The 19,682-nt window shown below is 52.7% G+C and overlaps 8 protein-coding genes across 8 annotated transcripts in view; 5 read left to right on the forward strand and 3 right to left on the reverse strand.

Annotated features, from left to right (window-relative positions):
• The first annotated feature begins 1,287 nt into the window (after window positions 1-1,287).
• BO66DRAFT_389312 (bZIP transcription factor) lies at window positions 1,288-3,997 on the forward strand. Its single transcript, XM_025646770.1, has 2 exons — window positions 1,288-2,709; window positions 2,780-3,997. The coding sequence occupies exons 1-2, from the start codon at window positions 1,713-1,715 to the stop codon at window positions 3,631-3,633; spliced, it is 1,851 nt and encodes a 616-aa protein (XP_025507006.1). The 5' UTR covers window positions 1,288-1,712; the 3' UTR covers window positions 3,634-3,997.
• Window positions 3,998-4,279: 282 nt separating this feature from the next.
• On the forward strand, window positions 4,280-9,087 carry BO66DRAFT_389313 (ribonuclease Z). Its single transcript, XM_025646771.1, has one exon. It carries the CDS (start codon window positions 4,725-4,727, stop codon window positions 8,850-8,852), a length of 4,128 nt encoding a protein of 1,375 aa, XP_025507007.1. The 5' UTR covers window positions 4,280-4,724; the 3' UTR covers window positions 8,853-9,087.
• Window positions 9,088-9,213: 126 nt separating this feature from the next.
• Window positions 9,214-11,381, reverse strand: BO66DRAFT_418256 (putative acid phosphatase). The gene is made up of 6 exons (XM_025649728.1): window positions 11,201-11,381; window positions 11,130-11,142; window positions 11,022-11,072; window positions 10,779-10,944; window positions 10,391-10,725; window positions 9,214-10,323 (listed from the first exon to the last, which is right to left on the reverse strand). The coding sequence occupies exons 1-6, from the start codon at window positions 11,288-11,290 to the stop codon at window positions 9,446-9,448; spliced, it is 1,533 nt and encodes a 510-aa protein (XP_025507008.1). The 5' UTR covers window positions 11,291-11,381; the 3' UTR covers window positions 9,214-9,445.
• A 974-nt stretch (window positions 11,382-12,355) lies between these two features.
• On the forward strand, window positions 12,356-14,029 carry BO66DRAFT_237081 (GTR/RAG family Ras-related GTP-binding protein). The gene is made up of 5 exons (XM_025642810.1): window positions 12,356-12,605; window positions 12,733-12,839; window positions 12,894-12,995; window positions 13,046-13,729; window positions 13,786-14,029. The coding sequence occupies exons 2-5, from the start codon at window positions 12,820-12,822 to the stop codon at window positions 13,931-13,933; spliced, it is 954 nt and encodes a 317-aa protein (XP_025507009.1). The 5' UTR covers window positions 12,356-12,605; window positions 12,733-12,819; the 3' UTR covers window positions 13,934-14,029.
• Window positions 14,030-14,463: 434 nt separating this feature from the next.
• BO66DRAFT_389315 (putative heme/steroid binding domain protein) lies at window positions 14,464-15,863 on the forward strand. Its single transcript, XM_025646772.1, has 2 exons — window positions 14,464-14,966; window positions 15,045-15,863. Exons 1-2 carry the CDS (start codon window positions 14,709-14,711, stop codon window positions 15,579-15,581), a joined length of 795 nt encoding a protein of 264 aa, XP_025507010.1. The 5' UTR covers window positions 14,464-14,708; the 3' UTR covers window positions 15,582-15,863.
• BO66DRAFT_237126 (40S ribosomal protein eS25) lies at window positions 15,797-16,721 on the reverse strand. The gene is made up of 4 exons (XM_025642811.1): window positions 16,688-16,721; window positions 16,557-16,590; window positions 16,115-16,333; window positions 15,797-16,035 (listed from the first exon to the last, which is right to left on the reverse strand). Exons 1-4 carry the CDS (start codon window positions 16,688-16,690, stop codon window positions 16,013-16,015), a joined length of 279 nt encoding a protein of 92 aa, XP_025507011.1. The 5' UTR covers window positions 16,691-16,721; the 3' UTR covers window positions 15,797-16,012.
• Window positions 16,722-17,082: 361 nt separating this feature from the next.
• BO66DRAFT_468978 (YVTN repeat-like/Quino protein amine dehydrogenase) lies at window positions 17,083-19,160 on the reverse strand. The gene is made up of 3 exons (XM_025652691.1): window positions 18,797-19,160; window positions 17,918-18,747; window positions 17,083-17,865 (listed from the first exon to the last, which is right to left on the reverse strand). Exons 1-3 carry the CDS (start codon window positions 18,816-18,818, stop codon window positions 17,248-17,250), a joined length of 1,470 nt encoding a protein of 489 aa, XP_025507012.1. The 5' UTR covers window positions 18,819-19,160; the 3' UTR covers window positions 17,083-17,247.
• A 187-nt stretch (window positions 19,161-19,347) lies between these two features.
• Window positions 19,348-19,682, forward strand: part of BO66DRAFT_389317 (tRNA-dihydrouridine synthase family protein) — a 2,008-nt gene continuing 1,673 nt past the window's right edge. The window contains exon 1 of the mRNA XM_025646773.1: window positions 19,348-19,659. Within this exon, the coding sequence (XP_025507013.1) occupies window positions 19,492-19,659 (168 nt within the window). The 5' untranslated portion in view covers window positions 19,348-19,491. The remainder of the gene's footprint in view (window positions 19,660-19,682) is intronic.

A 19,682-nucleotide genomic window follows, 5' to 3' on the forward strand; every position in this document is an offset into this window, starting at 1 on the left:
TGAAGAGGGAGTCGAGATTCATGAGCTTCTTTGGATCACTCCATGAACCTCACCTAGAGGATATATGAGAGTGGGTGCGCTGTCGCAATATACAGGTTGCATACTTGGTTGGAATCAGAATCGGCCTCAACTGCGTGGTTCGAGACCGGAAGTTGGTCCCCATCACCCCGTGCTCCCATCGATGGTGGTCGATTTGCCTTGACGACGTCCCACTGCATTCGAACATCAGAATAGGTTTGCAAGTGTTGGGAATCGCGATCTATCCAATGCGATTCTTACTAAGTAAAGAGTTACTCGGTACACCACAGCTGTATGATGATTGAAGGAGTTTTTCATGAGTACTCGACGGATGATCGCCATTGGTTCGAACGAGCCACTAACGTCATAAGTCAGGATTCATCTGGATCAGAATGTGAACGATGTTGCCGAAGGATCTCCTATTGGTGCCACCGCATGTCTGGCATTGAGATCGTACACCTCGGCCGCCGTTTCAGTCAATCGGAAAAATCGCCTGGATGCGGCGTAGTGGCACAGGGGAGTGGAAGTTAATGTGAAGGAGACAAGCCGTGGCCCGTCAGTTGCGCGAGGTTGCGAGAGAGAGTTAGGGGGGGGGGGGGGGGGGGGGGAGAACAGTCATTCAGGGGAGGAGGAAAAGATGGACGGCCCTGCAAAAACTTGATGGGGGCGCACATACCTCCCGCACTGGAAGGCCCTCATTCCTTCTTAATGAAGGAGTATGTCTAAGTTCTCCCTTCTTTCAGACAATTTTTCAGTCGATGGTTGACATGATCTCATTTGACTTGAATCAATGTGACAAAAGGCCAGATAGACTGATTCCAGAGGCAAGAGAAAAAAACGAGCATACAAGCACCGTAGTAAACAAAATAAACATGCAATCTTATCAGGAGATCTCCTATTTACTATGCATACGGTACCTTTTTCTATTCACCTCAATCAGCTTATTTCGTCCTCATTATGATTATTGAAGGTTGTTTTCTGCCCTTCCTAGGGGTGAACGGCTCACCAGCACCACCAGCACCACCAGCAGAGTAACGGTGGAACGAGCTAAATTGTTCTCGGTGGAGCCTAGCGCCAAGGGTGGATTCATTAGCCCTGGCTTGACTTTGTCCAGCCAATGGAAATCTCAATTGGGGCGGGGCTCGGAGCACCAGCGCCGCTGAGTCATCAAAGGACGCGCAAGCCTTTTACACCTGATTTCTATTCCTGGTCCTTCTCAATTGAGTCTCCTGGCGCCGTTCCCTCTTCGTCGCCAGCTCCATCCATCCCCATAGACGGGCCAACCTCTACTACTGCTTGTATCCCTCATTAATTCCCTCTCCCCATCTCTCCACCACCACCGCCTTCCTCCTTCACACAACATCCCCCCCCTACCTACCTTACTATACTGATCCTCCATTCTTCCTCTTCCCATTGAGTCTGCTTTTACTCTTGTACAATACCCCCATTTGCTTCCTCACATCTCCCCTCCCAACCACACCACATTCTCCCATCTCTCGACTGCGAGCCCTTTCCGACTATCGCTTCGACTCGACTACTCCTCATCGTCTCTCGTTATCCCTATCCTTATCCGACCCTCGTGACTTTCGTTTGAATTCGACACTGACACTGACTGAGACACCAATCCCATCGCTATCAACGAGTCTTCTTGACTACAGTCACGCTTCCTCCTTACCAACCACACTTTCGTCATCATGGCTACCTTGGCGGAACACCCGGCTGTTGCGCCTTCAACTTACGAACAAGACATTGAATCGTTCCTGAATCTAGACCAACTTGCTTACACTACCGCGGAAACTGCTCGATCAAAGACCGCACTCATCACCCAACCCACTCTGCCCAGTACTGAATTCAACGCAGGCGATGTACGAAGTGCTGGTTTCGCTTCGACAAACCCAACGCCAGTCGCGTTTCAGGCCCCGAGTCACCAGTATGACGAACATAAGCAACAAACCGGTCTGCCCCCGGGCGCTTTAGCTCATGCCATGACATTCAACCACATGAATGGAATGGGATTCGGTGGTGCAAGCCCCAACTATCCGATCAATGGTGATATGTTCGCTGGTGGTCAGATCAAGCGCGAAGATGCTCCGATGGATTTCAACAGTCCCCCGACACGGAACCCTTCCGAAATGGACCTGGAGTCTGACAATATGGGAACCGCCTCGGCCTACTTCCTTTCGCCGAACCCTAGCAACAGAAATCAGTTCGTGGATCCAACCGCCTTGAGCGGTCATGAGGTTGTTCCCGCTGGTCCCTCCACTCAAGTGGGTCGCATGTATCCTGGTATGCACCAGCAGCAAGCTGCCATGGCCAAGGCGGCGCAACAACAGAGACATCATGAATTCCTCCGTCAGCAGCAATTCCAGCAGCAACAGCGTCGAATGGATGAGCATATGCATCAGCATGGAGCTCCTCACAGCCAGACTCCTCGTCCACCCAACCCACTGGTAGAGGAGCGGATCTCGCGGCTTTTGCAGCAGATGCGCCAGAATGCCATGGGCTCCCCCGATGATTCGCCGTCTCCTTCTTCATCTCTGCCTCAGATGGCCAAGGCCAAAAAGGACGAGCAGGATATGGATGAAGATGAGCGCCTCCTGGCCAGTGAAGAGGGCAAAAAGCTTAGCAGCAAGGAACGTCGCCAGCTCCGCAATAAGGTTTCCGCTCGTGCCTTCCGTTCTCGCAGAAAGGGTATGTACCAATGACTTCTTTTTTTTTTTGAAGAAAAAAATAGAAGGTTTGTAGCTGATCGAATTCGCAGAATATATTGGTCAACTCGAAAGTGAAGTGGCCGCCAAAACCAATGAAGCTCATGAGCTTCGTCTTCAAAACCGTGCCCTATTTGAGGAGAACGGTCGTCTGACTGACCTCGTTCGCACGCTCCTGTCTTCGCCTCATTTCGGCCAGGTTCTGGACGAACTCAGCGTCGGCGGTGTCCCGATGTCCAACCAAGCGCAACCACAGCAACTTCCTCAACACCAACATCAGCCGCAGCCTCAGCCTCAGCCTCAACAGCAATCAGCACACCCTCAACCGCAACCCCAGCAACAACCACCCACCATGTCACAACCACCTATGCAACAGCCTTCTCAGGTTGGCATGGTCATGGTTCCAAACCAGGGACTTGATGCTTCCGCTATGGGCATGAACAATGCGGGTTGGAACTCGGGCATTGATATGAACTTCGGCAATGCCTCGGTCTTCGCCGTACTGGAGGTCCCTGAGCCCATTATCGACTCCGAGTCTTTATCTGGAAAGTCTTCCACTTTCATGGAGTCTTGCCTTCCCAACATCTCTGGTGCAAAGAGTGAAGCTCCTGTTCTTGAGTCTCTGCCCGTGGACGCTAAGGGGCCCGTCACTGTCGGCGTCGAGAACCCGAATGTTAAGATTGACGAGTCCGATCCCGCTTTTGCCCTATTCCTGGATGCACCCCGTGCTTCTTCCTCGGATTCTCCCGCGATCTCCTTTGGGAGTATTTCAGAGAAGCCGACAGCTACTTTTGAGCTGGTGGTCGAGAACCAGCCTCAGGACTGTGACACTCGGTTTGCTCAATTCTGCCACAGTATGGAGGCCGCCTTTGACCGTGTTTCCTTGATGACTTCTCACCTCTCATGATTCCCCTTTTTGCAACTTGAATTTTACAATTTTGCGTGATATAAGCCTGCTCGTGGGTTGGCTTTCCGAAATACTCAGGTGTAGACACCGATGTCTCTCTTTCGTCAATGATTTTCTTCTCAAGCTCTCAACCATCTGCTTGAAATGCAGTCTCTTGCACTCAATCTGGGTTTCCTTTACTTCCCATTTTTCCATTTGTTTTCTTTCTTCTTTTTTTTTTTGCCTTCATTACATGCCTCTAGATGCTGGAGGTCTCGAATGCGCTTATGGGGTTATACGGATCGGTCTATTTGGATGCGATTTTTACTAGGGACGGACTTACAGGATGCAAGGTACTGGGTACTGGCGGATAAGGAAACACAAGGCATTCAATACAGAACATATCCAAAAGTTTCTATCAAATATACTGTAAATATGATTGGAAAGAAGTCTGGACTGTCGTCGTTAGAAGTATTTTCATTTGTAGGTACCTGGTGCTACCGTATGTATCGTAACTTAAGTTAGTACATAAGATAAGGTGGTCACTTGGCCAATTAGTTCGATGGAAAGCAGTGCGGGTGGAGCTTTATCCCGACCCGATCGCCGCGGCAGCTTTTGTGAATTTCTGCTTTGCCTTTCCTCCTTCATCAATCAAGTCATCATAGTCGGACAATCGGCCTACCCCCGGCGTCCTTCTTTAGTTCTAAGACTTTAAGTCTGAAGACTATGACTGCCAAAGGTCTGGCGCATGTTCGTTAGTATTCATTCTCGCTTTTGTTCCAAAATCAATCACACTGGCTTCACTCCGACTCCTTAGGAGGCCGACCGCCAGCGCTTCCCCACGAGTTGGCTTCACGTCGATATCTCCTCCATCTACCATTCTTCCTTCCATCGTACGCCTCCGGAACACTCGTCACCTATACTACTCCCAACGACTGCACCCGGCTCTTCGATCAAACCTCAGATATAGAAGTCTAGTCGAACCAAGGCATCTCCTCCCCGTTCCTCGCCTCGTTGATCCCGGTAGCACTCACCAGTACATTTTCTACGAGCACCAAGACAACCCAATCAAGGGCTTCATTTCAGACCCCTCGATAGACAAAATCAATCCCATGAAGTACTACTATCAAGTGGTAACTACGCCGACGGCCGACACCCCGGGCAGCGCGGTCGTACTCAACTTCCCCGATAAACGCTACCTCTTCGGTCAGGTCGCCGAAGGAACGCAGCGAGCATGCGCGGGAACGTCGGTCAAGTTCGGTCTCATGACCGACATCTTCCTCACGGGCCGGTTGGAGATGAGCAACGTGGGAGGGCTGTTCGGCGTCATCCTCACGCTAGCCGATGGACTGGCCAGCGCAGCAGCCAATTTATCGGAGAAGCAGAAGAAGAAAGAGGCAGACCAGCGGCAGCAGAGGCCGAAGCAGGACTCCGCTGAGGGGAAGGCAGATGGACTGCCTATTTCACAGCCGGGAAGCAAGCGGATCGCGCAGAGAGGGACCCTGACGGTTCACGGCGGGAAAAATCTCACGCACCTGATGGCTACTGCGCGCAAGTTCATCTTCCGCCAGGGTCTACCCATGTATATGCAGGAACATGATGGGGACAGCCTGGCTGGACAGCGTGGGGGTTCCCCAGACCCATACGAACAACCGACGTGGTCAGATCAGAATATTAAGGTCTGGGTCATGGCCGTGAGCCCTGAGTCTCATTCTCTGCCCAAGGCCAAGCGCACAAGGAAGCGCAGCCACGAGGAATTTCGCGAGGAGGACAAAGCTGGGGTCGAGGAGAAGAAAGCTGCGGCGCTAGCCGAACAGGTTATCAGACAAAATGTGGTGTCGAACATGTTTAATTCGACATGGAAACTGGATGCTTTACATGAGACTAGATTAAAAGACGTGCAGATGCCCGGGCTCATGTTTGTCAGGGACCCGGTAACCAAGGATTTGCGACGGTACACCGGCCCGACTCCTGGAGGCCGCACGCCAGTTCCTGACATTACCGTGCTGGTGCGCAAACCTTGGCCTGGTGCCAATGTGGAGAGGATTCCTCCCGTGTCTTGGAACGAAGACGCCATCTCTTACATCGTCCGGAACCACAACATTAGAGGGAAGTTCGACCCTCTCAAGGCTCAGGCTCTGAAGATCCGTAGAGGCCCGGACTACGCCACGCTGACTAGAGGTGAAAGCGTAATCTCAGAGGATGGTCAAATTATCACGCCCGATATGGTTCTTGATGAGGAAAAGGTTGGCAAAGGTGTCGCAATCATAGATTTGCCCTCGCGAGCCTATGTGGAGAACCTGGTCAACCGCCCTGAGTGGGACTCACCTACGGCGGCCTTGAATCTGGAAGCTTTCATCTGGATCCTGGGCCCAGGTGTGGGAGATCACCCCAAGCTTCGCGAATTTGTCGCGAAGATGTCGCACTGCACGCATACGGTCTCCAGCCCCGATTACTGTCCCGATTACCTGGCCATGAAAGAGGTTGCCGAGTCGACGGCGCAGATGGCCATGGTCAGGCCCGACAACTATGCCCTGCCTGCCTATGACAATGTGACTGTTCCACAAGCCAGGCTCTTCAATGATCCTCCAACGAAAAAACGTGCCCCCTTGCGACCTCTAGAGCCGGGCCTGATTATCAACATGGAACCCACTTTCGAGATCGATGAATCTGAAATTACTCCTCGTTATGATCCCAGAAACGCGAAGGAAAAGTTGCCGAAGGCTGTCGAGACTCAAATGAAAATAATTTCTGGACAGGAAGAAACTCCCGAGTTCCAGGATAAACTGGCAGCATTCCGAAAAGACCTTCCTGGTGCTGGCGTCGAAATTATTACTCTCGGAACTGGGTCATCAGTACCATCCAAGCATAGAAATGTCTCCAGCACGCTCATTCACGCACCAGGCCATGGTTTTTACTTGCTCGACTGCGGCGAGGGCACTCTTGGGCAGCTCAAGCGCGTCTTTGGAACTAAGGTATTGCGCGAAGTTTTCCAGAATATGCGGATGATTTGGATCAGTCATCTCCACGCTGACCACCACCTTGGTATTGCGAATGTGATCAAGGCCTGGTATCAGGCAAATTATCCCAATGGCGTGCCACGGACTGACGTGATCGAGGAAGACATGTCCAAAATTCTAAGGGATAAGCGCCTGTTCGTTGTGTGCGAACAAATGATGACTACTTGGCTCGAGGAATATGCCAGTGTCGAGGATTACGGCTTCCAAAAGGTGACGGCTCTGAGCGCTTTTCCCGAACAGATTCGAAGTGGTATTTACGAGACATCATTTGTCTATCGTCACTGCCGCGCCGACGGTACCTTCCCTGGGCAACGGGAGGCGCAATCCCAACCCAAAACAACCAAGCTTCGATTCCAGGATGATTCGGACCCCCTCTCGGCTCTTCTCCGTGAAGCCATCGGCCTTTCCGACATCCTACCGTCCCGAGTTTCACACTGCCGTGGATCCATGGCTGTGACCCTTGTGTACCCCGATGGCTTCAAGCTCTCCTTCTCCGGCGACTGCCGTCCCTCGGAGAACTTTGCAGCTACAGGCCGCGGCTCGACGGTTCTCATCCACGAAGCCACTTTCCAAAACGACATGGCGGGGAGCGCGATAGCTAAGAAACACTCCACGTACGCCGAAGCCTTGGAAGTCGCGCGTCAGATGCAAGCCCGGGCCCTCCTCCTCACCCATTTCAGCCAACGCTACCAGGGAACTGTCGCAATGAACAACGGCCAGTCTTCGCAGAAGGCCCAGGATGAAGCAGGTTCGGACGGCTCTGCCAGCTTGCGAACCAAGGACGTCCCTGATGATGAGGAAGGGCTAGCTGAGGAGAGCAGCCCCCAGCTCGAGGGCTCGAATGAAGACACCGGCGGTGTGATCATTGCCAAGCCCAGCACCCAGTACAACGGGCCCTACGTCAACGCCTTTGACTACATGCGCCTCCGTGTCGGAGATTTCCCCGTCCTCCAAGCTTATGTACCGGCCATGGAGATGCTGTTTGCGATCCTGGAGAGAGCTGCAGCGGAATCTGCGGAGAAGGCTCAGCAGCAGAAGGCGGCAAAGAAAGAGAATTCGAAGTTGAAGGCGGCAAAGAAAGAGAATTCGAAGTTGAAGGCGGCTAACAAGAAGACTCAAGAGACCGAGAAGACCGGAAGGGCTGGAATGTTTAGAAACTTTAACCTAATTGGAGATTGGAGTGCCAACCGTTCCCACAAGGCTTCCGCCTCCACGGCTGATGAGATGGATGTGGTCACACAAGCTGAAAAGCCTGGAAAGGCCGGAACATCTGGAGAGGCCGGAACATCTGGAGAGGCTGGAAAGAACAGAAAGGATGGGAAAGCTGAAGGAATCGAAGGAGTTGAGATGGCTGCCGACCGTTCCCGCAAGGCTTCCGTCTCCTCGGCTGATGAGATGGATGTCGTTGCAGAAGCTGGAACAGCTCAGAAAGATAGAAACCCTGGAATTATTAGAAGAGTTGGGATAAGAGTTGAGGAGGCTGTCAACCGTGCTCTCACGGCTTCAGCCTCCTCAGCCGACAAGACGGAGATTGATGTCAGCATTGAAAAGGCCGAACGCGCCGCTGCAAAGGCTCAATTGGCTCGAGAGGGCGCCAGGGCTCATAGAAATGCCGCCGAACGCGCTGCCCAAGCTTCCATCGCCGCAGCCGAAAAGGTAGAGCTAGATGTGCATAGCAGCATTGAAAGAGCTGAAGCGGCTGCTGACAAGGCTGAAGATGCTGGAAAGGCCGCTAGGGCTGCCAAAGATGCTGCCGACCGCGCTGCCCAAGCTTTTGCCTCCTCGCCTGACGAGATAGAGATGGTTGTGGATGCCAGCAATGAACGAGCTGAAAGGGCCGCTGAACGAGCTGAAATGAGTGCCAGCAGAGCCGCAAGGGCTGAGAAGCGCGCTGCCAGACGCGCTGCCAGAGCCTCCGCCTCCGCCTCCTCGGCCGACGAGATGGAAGTGGACTCGGAAGCAGGAAAAGCCAGAAGATCTCGCAGCCCTAGAAGAGCTACTGCCAAACGTGCCGGCAAGACTTCCGCCTCCTCCGCTGATGAGATGGAGGTGGACACCGAAGCGGGAAAAGCTAGAAGATCCACCAGCCCTAGAAGAGCTCCTTCCAAACGTGCGGGCAAGGCTTCCGCCTCCTCAGCCTCCGAGACGGACAAGGACGCCAAAAAGCCCCGGGCGCGTTCGAGGTCGAAGTCGCGTGCTGGTGGGGGTGAGAGCGAGTGAGAGCCATGAGCGGTGTTGTGGGAGGTGCCAATGTCAGTCCTAGGGCTATGGCATCCATCCAGTGCACGAAGAGTGTTTGTTTACAGGTCCGAGGTCGGCTATTCCTTGAGTATGGGTTGGGCTTTCGAAGGGGCGAGATTAGCAGTTATGCTTATAGATACCAGGTCTCGTTGGGGGTGTACTGTACATAGTTCACCTGTATGTAGTATTGTAAATTGAGTAGACAAAAAAGTTCGGGATTGTTTTCAATTGATTACGCATGAGCTTTAGTCGCCTTCTTTTCTTCCTCTCGGTTGACAACCTCTTATCGCACAACTCCTAGTTTCCCCGATAGAGCATGCACGTAGGGAAGTTCTTGAAGCTTTGCCAAAAATCATTAATTTATACCCTCCGGGACCCAGTTCTTCACCCTATATAGACACACACTCGAGCGTGTTTGGTACCCCCCCCCTCCCTCTATTGCTATTTCCAACCATACCTGGTCAATCAAGATAAGCAAAATTCCTTCATGTACACAACTACCTCCACTACCATAAAAACTCTATATGACCCACCAAGAACGGGTTTTCCTTTCAGTTTTGCGTTTTGGTCTCTCAAACCCCAGCGGGTACCTTCTCGCGGTCATCCTTGCCGAACAGCCCCTCCCCGAGGTTCTGCATGCACTCCTCGCCCCAGTTCTGCGGCGTGAACTTGTCGACGATCTCCTTGAAGGCATCCAGCGTGCAGAAGGTCTCGTCGCCGGGGAGGTGGTTCTCAGGCTTGGCGGCGCAGCCGGGGACGCGGACGATGCGGTCGTTGTAGCGGATGCGGACGTAGTGGGTGCGGAGGGATTGGCGGGCGGAGTCGGGGAGGGCGGCGAGGGGGACGCGGTCGGTTTCCGTTTGGGACTTTGTGGAGGAGGAGGGGAGGAGGGAGAGAAGGGAGGAGGTTCCGCTCTCACTGGCGTTGGTGGTGGTGGTGGTGTTGTCGTTGTCGGAGGCTTTGGAGAAGAGTTCGATGGCCACGGAAGAAGTGAAGGGGGGCCATTTGCTGTTTCCGAAGGCGCCGACACTACTCAGGATGGCGGCAAGGGTGGTGTCGTGGCAGCCGCTCATTGCGAACTTGATGGCTTGGCTTTGGCGGTGGTTGGTGGCGGCCTCGCTGCGCCAGCCCCCGGGGGCGACGGCCGTGCTGACCATGCGGTCGACGACGTCTCCCATCAGCGCGCCGATGCCCAGCTTGCGGTACTCCACGCTGTCGGTGTAGCCGGAGTACCACTCGTCCACGGCGATGCGGTCCATGTACTCGCGGGCTTTGGTGTCGTAGAACTCCTTGGGGAGGCGGGTGGCGGGCCCGTGGGCGTCAGTGGCATTGACGGTGTCCATGATGCCGGAGAGGCGCGGGTGGGAGTCCACGGCCACGCGGGGGGAGGTGTCGGGCATCCATTTGGACCAGAGCTTGTTCAGGTACTCCATTTCGTCGGTTTCGTTCCCTGTTGGTGTCTAGGGTGAGTGATCGACGGGCAACGAAACGGTATAGGGAAGAAGAGTGTTACGTACATCGGAGTGCGGCCCTATCCGCGAATAGTCGAGAGAGTTGTCTAAAGCGACGGCAGTTGCCCTCGTTGGGGAACAGTGTCTCTTCCGATACGGATCGTCCTACGATCACAGGGGGCGGGAAGTCCTGGGTGCGGGCATTGGGGGGATATAGGCCCCAGAAGGCTTGTTGAAGGGACTCGAGCGCACGGGGAATGGGTGTCGCACGGAGGTACATGTCCTCAGTGTCAGATTTGATCTTGGGCAAGAAGCCGAGCTGGTCGACGTAGAGATGGCGGAGGCGCTGGCCCAGTGCATAGGTTGTCTCGCGTCCCTTGTCGGTCAATTCGCCGTGTAGACTGTTCCAGACGGTCAGCAGAGCTTTCCCAACCCTAATTCCGATCTCACTTGCCAGATACCGTCCACCTCACCCGATGCGCCGACTGCAGCGACGGTTTCATCCTTGCTGCCGAAGGACTCGTGTTTCCGACGCCATTGGAATCCGTTCCAGGTTGTGAGGTCCTTATTGCTCGCGGCCATCTGGAGCATCTGGCGCGCGACGGTGCAGTACGACCAGTCTATACGAAGGTGGACAGAGATTGTCAATTGAATTGTTCCTAGAAGAGGTACTGTTTTTTCCAGGAGGTCGACGTACATGGGGCGAGTCCTGCGTTTTGGAATCGCGAAGACACGGGCGTTCGTTCACCTGTACGTTAATTAGTGAATTGCCTGATCGAGTACATATCCAACGGTAAGTCCTTACCATGACGAAGGAACTGTGGCTCGTTATTAGTCTCCCGGCGCTGTCTGAGGCATTGCTTGGGTGCTACTCACTACTTGGACCAGTTGAAGCTTCAAGTCGCTGGGGTAGAGGCGCTCCAACTCCTCCTGGGAGTAAGGCTCGCGAGGTTTCAGGGTAGTCATGACGAGTTACTAGACAGCACTGATGTGCCCGACTCAGCTCGCAAACTCGCAAACTCAATGGGAATAATGAGCAATGCGAGGGAGAATAAAGGGAATGAAAGCAGCTGCAGATGCAGTGGATCGTCCAGCCTCGGCGAGTTGGCCGAGGCGGTGATGACGCATGAAGGCGGCCGGATCCGCCCCGACCAATAAAGCTGCCGCCATGTGTTGTGTGGAAACAAACATCACAAACAACCAACGGGCTAACTTAGAACGGTTAAGGCGGCAACAAAGGCGGTATGAGATACGAAAGGCGGAAGCAATGGGCAAGAACCCAAGAATGAGTGAGGTGAAGTTGTGCTGCCGGGCTTATCGATGCAACCCACCGCCGGTGTCTCTTTGCCATTGCTCGCTCCTGCTCGGCATTAACCCATCTGCTTCACCTCGCTGATATACCCCGCTGCTGCTCTGAGCATCCAGAACATTTGTTCGAGTAGATTCCCCGAGAACACGAAGTGATATACTTGCTAAGACTCATCTAAGACTACACACGCGACACTCGTTGCATCCCAAGCACAGCACAGCCCGCTTATACTATCCGCTGCCGGATGGTGGATTCAACTGACCTCTCCGCTGTGATCTCCTCTTGCCTTCTTCTATTCTACTGAACCATTGCGCCAATCATGGCTATCATCAACTGCTGAAATTTCGCTTTTCTTTTGCATATATCACTTTCGACGTGTTCAGTCTACACTTTATAGTCTCTGTCGTCACCTGACCAGCTACAAGTCCGAATTCAGGTTTATTGGCTGTACACGCGCACTTGGACTCGTTAGATGCATGGATTGCCCCGATCCCATCTTCTCACCTGTGACAGACATAAGTAAATACTTGGCTGATTTATCTACCGCTTCTCCGCCTTGGCTATCGACTCAATTGTGGTGGGTTTAGATCGACACTCCTTTCCTCGCTTGATGTACAATATTTGACCTGGAAGTTGGTCTAACTATCTATACAGTAATCCATCCCATTAATCAGCCATTGATAACGGCTGCTACAGTATGGAGGTATGAGCTCTCTTTTCAAGCATTCTCTCTACCCTGTCTCGAAGTATCATCCCTGGCTTGACTTCGTGCTCCACGATTGGTTCATGTTCTCCTGTGATATTTCAAAGCCCTACGCATGTGTGGGTCAGCACATAGCTGAGTAGTCAGGGAGAGAATCTTGACTGCTCGGAGTGCTGTCTTGCTGTGTGACTGTCAGATGGAAGCACGTGACCTGCGCAATTCCAGATGGCATCTAATGTGACCGTGGTGTGGTGGCTCAATGGTTTAAGGTCATTGCTGTCTTCTTTGCATCCTTGGCTTGTGGTTCTTATGGCTCTTGCCTGGCTCAGAAACGTCTTCGCATCATGTTTTCATATAATTCGTCTTGAATCATCCGGCTAATACCATCTGTTGCAGGGTACTAGCCAATTCTTGCCTGAACAGGTCCAGGCCAAGAATGGCCAGCTTTCAACAAGTAAACCGCAAGATGCTAAGCCTCGTCTGATGCTAATGGGTCTCCGTCGGTGGGTGCCAATTTTCTGTAGATTATCATAGCCACGAACCCTAATTCTCTCCAGGAGCGGCAAATCTTCCATTGCAAGCGTTGTGTTCCACAAGATGCCGCCTAATGAAACGCTATTCCTTGAGTCGACCACTCGGATACAAAAAGATTCGATCCAGTAAGCGACTAATTGGGTGCATACTCTGATTCCGCTGACACGCTCACAAGCTCCTTCATGGATTTCCAGGTCTGGGACTTTCCAGGTCAGCTCGAGTATCTGGAGCCATCTTTCGACCTCGAGAATATTTTCGGGAGTCTTGGAGCACTTGTTTGGGTCATTGATGCTCAGGATGACTACCTGGACTCCGTTGCACGTCTCAACCGCACCATCTTGACCGTGCAGCAGTACTATCCCAACATCAATATTGAAGTCTTCATCCACAAAGTGGACGGACTTTCTGACGAGTACCGCACAGACACCTTCCAAGACATTGTACAGCTGATCTCCGACGAGCTAAGCGATGCCGGATATGAAAATGCTCCGGTTCACTACTACCTAACCTCTATCTACGACTATTCTGTCTTTGAGGCTTTCAGTAAAGTCATTCAGAAGCTCATTCCCAATCTTTCGACTCTGGAGAACTTGATCAACACGCTTGCCAACAACTGTGGCTTCGAGAAGACTTACCTGTTCGATGTCTTGAGCAAGATCTATATCGCATCCGACACTCGTCCCGTTGATATGTCATGCTACGAGATGTGCTCGGATTACATCGATGTGATTGTGGATATCTCCGAGCTGTATTCCTGGGACCATCCGGATCGCAAAGCCAAGGGTGAGCAAAATCAAGAAGCTGAGAGCCATGTGGTACTGCATGATGAAACAATGATACATTTGATGGAGATGAACAAGTATGTTACCCAAATCCTTGACAAGAAATAAGGCGGTAGTTACTAACATCTGCTAGATACTTGTGCCTGGTTTCGGTGATTCGCAATCCAGAGTCCAAGAGCAAAAAGGGTCTTATTGATATGAACTGCCGGACCTTCCAAGAAGCCCTCAACGATGTGTTCTCGCGCAGCTGGGAGCAGGAGCAGGAGCAGGAGCAAGTATAACTTGATTATTTGGATTGGGGCTGTGTTTGATGCTGGATTATGGCCATAGCCGATATGTCTGTATCTATGTTATGTCGTCTACACCTGACTCGTGCTTGTGGCCTCTTGGTGGATTGTTCATGAGTACCTAGATGCCAGGTCAACACCCGGCTTCTGTAAAGTAAATTTGGTGAAGTGAACCTCCGGCAGTGATCACTTTGGGCTTACAGCCCTAGACATAATTAGTAACCTCATTGTGGAATCAATTATACAACGAAGGCATCCTCTCGAGGGGTCCGAAAGCTGAAGGCAATTAAGATTAGAACCACTTTTGCCAGTACCCGGCCTCATATATGTTTCCGAATACGAATAAGTACTACGCCGGCGGGCTTACGCCAGGAGTTCCCCTTTGCGGACATGCGATGACTGATACTTTCCTTCCAGTAAAACCTGGCCCTTTTAAAATGCATTATTAATGGGCATAAAAGTAGTGGCCGAAGTGGTACTGGCAATTTCCCTAGTCACACCATTGGCGGGGGTGGAAACAAACCCAAACGGCGAGTGCGGAAAACCTCCCGCCAAACTGGAAACCACCTGTCATAACCTTGAAAATCATAAGATAAAAAGTGGCTCTTCCCTTTCGACATCCTACTATCGCCACACCCGATTTCTTGTATGATCGACCTCTCTCTTCTGGGACAGAGTTTCAATGGCATCGGGTCAATAAATCACCTTTCCCATCCAGTACACCTACCTAAAACAGAACCTCCGGCGAAGACCGACCACCACAGCCACGATGTCCGAAGTCCGCCAACGCCAGAAACCCAACAATAACAAGAGCACCACCAAAGCCGGGAGCAACAACAGCAGCAACAAGAAATCCTCCAGCAGCAGCCAAAATGCCCGCGGCATCAGCATCCTCGACATCATCCGCGTGCTGGCCACGCTGGTGATCGCCTCATGCGGTCTGTCCTACTACATGACCTCCTCGGAATCCTTACTTTGGGGCTACCGCCCATGGTTTACACGACTCCCCGTGCTCATGCGCTTCTTGGTGCGGATCCCCCAACCCGCTCAACCCATTCTTCCCCTTCCACCCCTATCAACCCGAATACTGACAGCAGAGAAACAGCAAGGCCCCCTCACCCTAACCCCCGCCCAACTGGCCCTCTACAACGGCACCGACCCGACCCTGCCCCTGTACCTGAGCGTGAACGGCACCATCTTCGACGTCAGCGCCAACCCGCTCGTCTACGGACCCGGCGGCCACTACAACTTCTTCGTGGGCCGGGACGCCACCCGCGCCTTCGTGACGGGCTGCTTCCAGGAGGACCTGACCTCGGACCTGACGGGCGTCGAGGAGATGTTCATGCCCATCGACGACCCCGCCGAGCTGGCCGCCCTCCCCTCCGGGGAGCGGAAGAAGCGCCACGAGCAGGATGTCCGCTACGCCCGGGGCCGCATCGACCGCGCCGTCGCGCACTGGCAGGGGTTCTTCCGGAATCATAAGCGGTATTTTGAGGTGGGGAGGGTGGTGGGTTTGGAGGAGGTGGCTGCATCCAACAATAAGGAGGGTCACGGTGCTACGAGGGAGTTGTGTAAGGCGGCGAGGCAGCAGAGGCCGACGAGGAAGCAGGTGCTTGAGGCGCAGGCTGCTGGGAAGAGGTGATTTTGGTTGGGTCGTATAAGTTGATGTAGTAGGGAGTTTTGCCGCCATTCTAGGTTGTGCATGCATAGTATCAATAATATTGGTGGTCGTGTCGTGCAGTCGCTAAAGTAGTTGCCGATACGTAATCCTACGCATATTCAATCCAGACCCAACGCATATCACCCTACGACCAGAGAACAGATATTTGGAACAGATCATTTTTTTTGGTTGTTTTGGATTTCGAAATTGATTTTCAAGTAGTCAGTATTACCTGACGACTATGCAAATCACTTTCCCCGTCGAGAGCCAATCGCGATGTCTTGTTTCGTCCACACAAAGATTTTCATTTCTTCAAATCCGCTTTGATAGGGTTGATATCATTCGTAGTACACACACACTTTGAAAAGTAAAAACAGGACGCGCGAGGAATTCATTTCATAGCGTCAAGACATTTACTCGGCGGTGACGGCGCGGGCTAGAACAAAGAAAGTCGCCGTCAGCATTTACCCTCATAAAGAATATCAAACGAAGAAACCCAGGGGGGTGGAACATACTGTAGACGGTCATCTTGGAGTGGCTGACAACCTTCTTGATCTGGCCCTTCTCCTCGAGGTCAGCAAGGCACTGGCGGGCCAAGCTGCCGTTGATCTTGAGACGGTCGACCAGGGTGGCAACAGTGATCAGACGGTAGGACTGGACATCCTTGTTGAGGCGCTCGGCGACCTGCTTCTCAAGGACGACGGCGTGCTGGGCCTTGTCCTTAACTATAGTCCGGAGGAAAATCAAGTCAGTTTTCTTGTGCTCGAGTCAGGTTTGCGTTGTGCCTGATGCTGCATCCTTCTCATCGTCGTTCCGTCGCCCTCACTGTCGTCGAAAGCCTTTCTTTTCTTTCCCTTCTTCATGTCGAATCTAGGCGACCGGCGACCATTCTTTTCCATCGGATCAGAGAGAGGAGAGATGTGCTTGAGGAACGGGGGAGAGATGATGATAGCGTACCCTTGCCCTTGGACCACTTCTTTCTGGTAGGAGCCTGGTGAAAAGAGTATTAGTATTTCATCTTTGAATATGATATCGCAGAGGTTCCTGCGACTCAATATACCAAGTCGCAGGCGCGCAGTCCAACTCACCATTTTGACGATCTGATGTAGCTGTTCGACGGAGGAGAGCTGCACAACAGAGCGAACGGTCGGAAACTTGAGTGCCCAAGTGCGAAATTCGAGTGGGGGATGACTCAGCGTCACGTGGGCTCTAACCCTAAACCCTGGACGGGCGGCCGCCGCCCTCGGTTAGCTGCGATGGCCAGGGGAGCCGCTGCCATTGGCTGCGGGAAGACTGGCTCTGGCCTCATCTACTATCTAGATTGTTCTTGGCAGTATGATGTAGATACCTAAACCACTTCTATGTTATGGCAGGATGGTCTGGGTTTAAGATGTCTGGTTTATTCACCGCTCATCTTGCACTGCTGGCCAAGCTGGAAACATCAAGTCATAACTACTAGTCCCACAGACCATGCGCAATTAGACGTTCCGTATGATAACGATTAGATACTAACTATACAATGCTTCAAATACTAGAACACGTCAAGTTCGACCACTTTCCAAAAGTCGCTCAGTCGCTCAGAAAGCCGAACACAGTCTCGTAAAGCATAGATCATCACGCCATAAGTCCGAATGTCCATCCATCCGGATCAGCGGCTCGCCGACGGACCAGAGCCTCTCGAGGCGAGCTTGCCGCGGATTGTATGAAGGACATGAAACTGTGGCTCTTCATCAACCCCTTCAATGTAGCCAAGCACATAGTCCTCCGGTGTACCGAACCAAAACCTTGAGTCCTCATCTTCATCTATCGCCATCCATCTCGCATCGTACTTGCCGGTCTCAGTTCGAGGGATAGGTATGCGAACTGAGAGAGGCTGACTATAGGGTGACCAGTAGCGGACGGCAGAGTATCCGGGATTCGCAGTGGTGATGAGTAGTTGTGACTTGGTAGGGTGCCATACCACTTGCCTGACGTTGTGTTCGTGGACCAGAGCAGACAGCAGGACCGGCGTGGACTCCAAGTCCCAGATCCAGACAATGTTTGGCCGTGTTTGGTCGACAGTGCTGAGAAGCGCGCCACTAGCACTGAACGCCATAATCATTACACCACGGGGCGGGCCAGAGACTTCCGCGTTGGCACCAAACGCCGAAGAGCTTGACGCCTCAGCATACTCCAGCGTTCCGTCTTCAGTCGGTCGCTCTCTCCAGATACTGGGCGAGTTCTGTTCAATCTGGAACACGTGCGAAAGAGTCGTAGAGCAGGAAAACTGGCTTGGTCAGCATGCCAACCCAGGTAGTTGACCACAGGGTAAGCCTTACAGTTGTACTTTTCAAAAGATCCACAGATCCATCCATCTTCCCGACAGCCAGAACCTCAGAGACTCCGCGTGCACTTGAAACCGGACTCCACTCGATACTTCGAACACCCAAATCAAAAGAGGTGTCCGATCCTGGTAGGCCCGTATACGTTCGGAAAAGCTGCCCGTCGGCCGTGAAGATGAGGACTCTCGTGCCCGCACTTGCAGCATCCCACACGGCGATCCACCTCCCATCCGGACTCCACTTCAGACCCTGAGCATCCACCGTCGGCAAATTTGCCCGGCTGATCAGCTCGTACGACTCGAACTCGTGAATCGTCAGGAGGTCAGCAGCATCTGGCTTGAGGAGGACCGCCAGCTGCCTTGTTTTCGGTCGGTACCCGAAACCATTGGTAGTCGAGAACTTGGGCGCTTTGATGATCTGGCTGCGGCCGGTGTCCAGCCCAAAAATGGTGATCTTAGTGTTCCACGCGTGGAAGTAGATGATTTCATTCTCGTTGCCGCCGAAGTCGATGTAGGTGGCTCCGGGCTCGATGCTCTCGATCTCCGCGTGCAGCTGCAACGAATTCAACCGCCAGACGGAGACACGGGTGTCACTGGCACACAGCAGGCGTCTCTCCGGGAGACTCACCCCCCCGTAGGAATGTGTGCTTGATGGCAAGACAGGCTTGGAGCGGGAGAATTTGAGGGATTTCGAGGCATTCTCTTTGAGCCTCACAACTTGCACTTCCTTGAAATCTGAGGAAGTGGGGTTGAGATGGACCGCCAATTCTCTGCCATTCAGCTGTGCCACATAGTCACCATCCTCAGAGAATGCGATGAAAGGGGATACTATAGCAATCAGTATAAAGTGGTTGCCGGGGTTTATGCCTCAACTTACCACCCGCCCCTGCGGCGTCCATTGTTGATAATCCGTAAATCAGTAGAGTCTGAAAGCTTTGAACCAGGGTGCAGATATCTGGGGACTTGAATTGACTCCCTAGACCCTGGGCATACTACCATCTGCCGACCTTAGCTCTTCGCGCTCGATACTGCCGAAGTTTCTTTGATGAACATATCGAAGGTTTCTCCCCAAACATAAACCCACTCGCGGAAAAGCGCTAAAGCCTCGTTATTGGATTATGTAAGCTCTAGCATCGTTGCCTTGCTTTAGGCATGACTGACACATTCACACAAGAGCAAGAAGTGTTACCGAGATCAGTTGCTAGGCAGGTTCCTGACCACCTTGCTCAACATTGTCCGAGAAGTAAGGAAGCCTATTTTGACGATGTAATCATGCAGGTCGCCTAAAAAGTGATACGTCAATTTGGTTCATGTCGCTGGATAAGATAAGAGGATCAACCTTGTTCCGCCCCGAGATAAATTATCGGTGGAAAAAAGATGCCCGCCATCCGCTCTTGTACCCCAGGTCGCTATCTCGTCTCGATTGTATGCGTCTCACTTACGACTGAAGTGTGATCCACTATATACATCCGAGCCTGCTACTGTTCAATCCTCAAAATAAAGCTCCTACGACTTCTTCCCCCTTGGCTGGGGCGAAACCTCTCTACAACGCTGCGTCCCACCCCGCTGACAATGGCAACTTCCGAGACGGCGCCCGCGCCGCAGAACAGCGCCGCCGACCAAAATGCGCCAACCACCCTCACATCCGAACCGAAGACGAAGCTTCTCGGACGGGACTTTTACAAGAGCATCGGCAGTCCGAAGTACATCATTGCGCCCATGGTAGACCGGTCTGAATTCGTAAGCCCTCCCTAACACCCCCC

The sequence above is a fragment of the Aspergillus aculeatinus genome (genome assembly GCF_003184765.1).
Source record: "Aspergillus aculeatinus CBS 121060 unplaced genomic scaffold BO66scaffold_8, whole genome shotgun sequence".
Classification (NCBI taxonomy): domain Eukaryota; kingdom Fungi; phylum Ascomycota; class Eurotiomycetes; order Eurotiales; family Aspergillaceae; genus Aspergillus; species Aspergillus aculeatinus.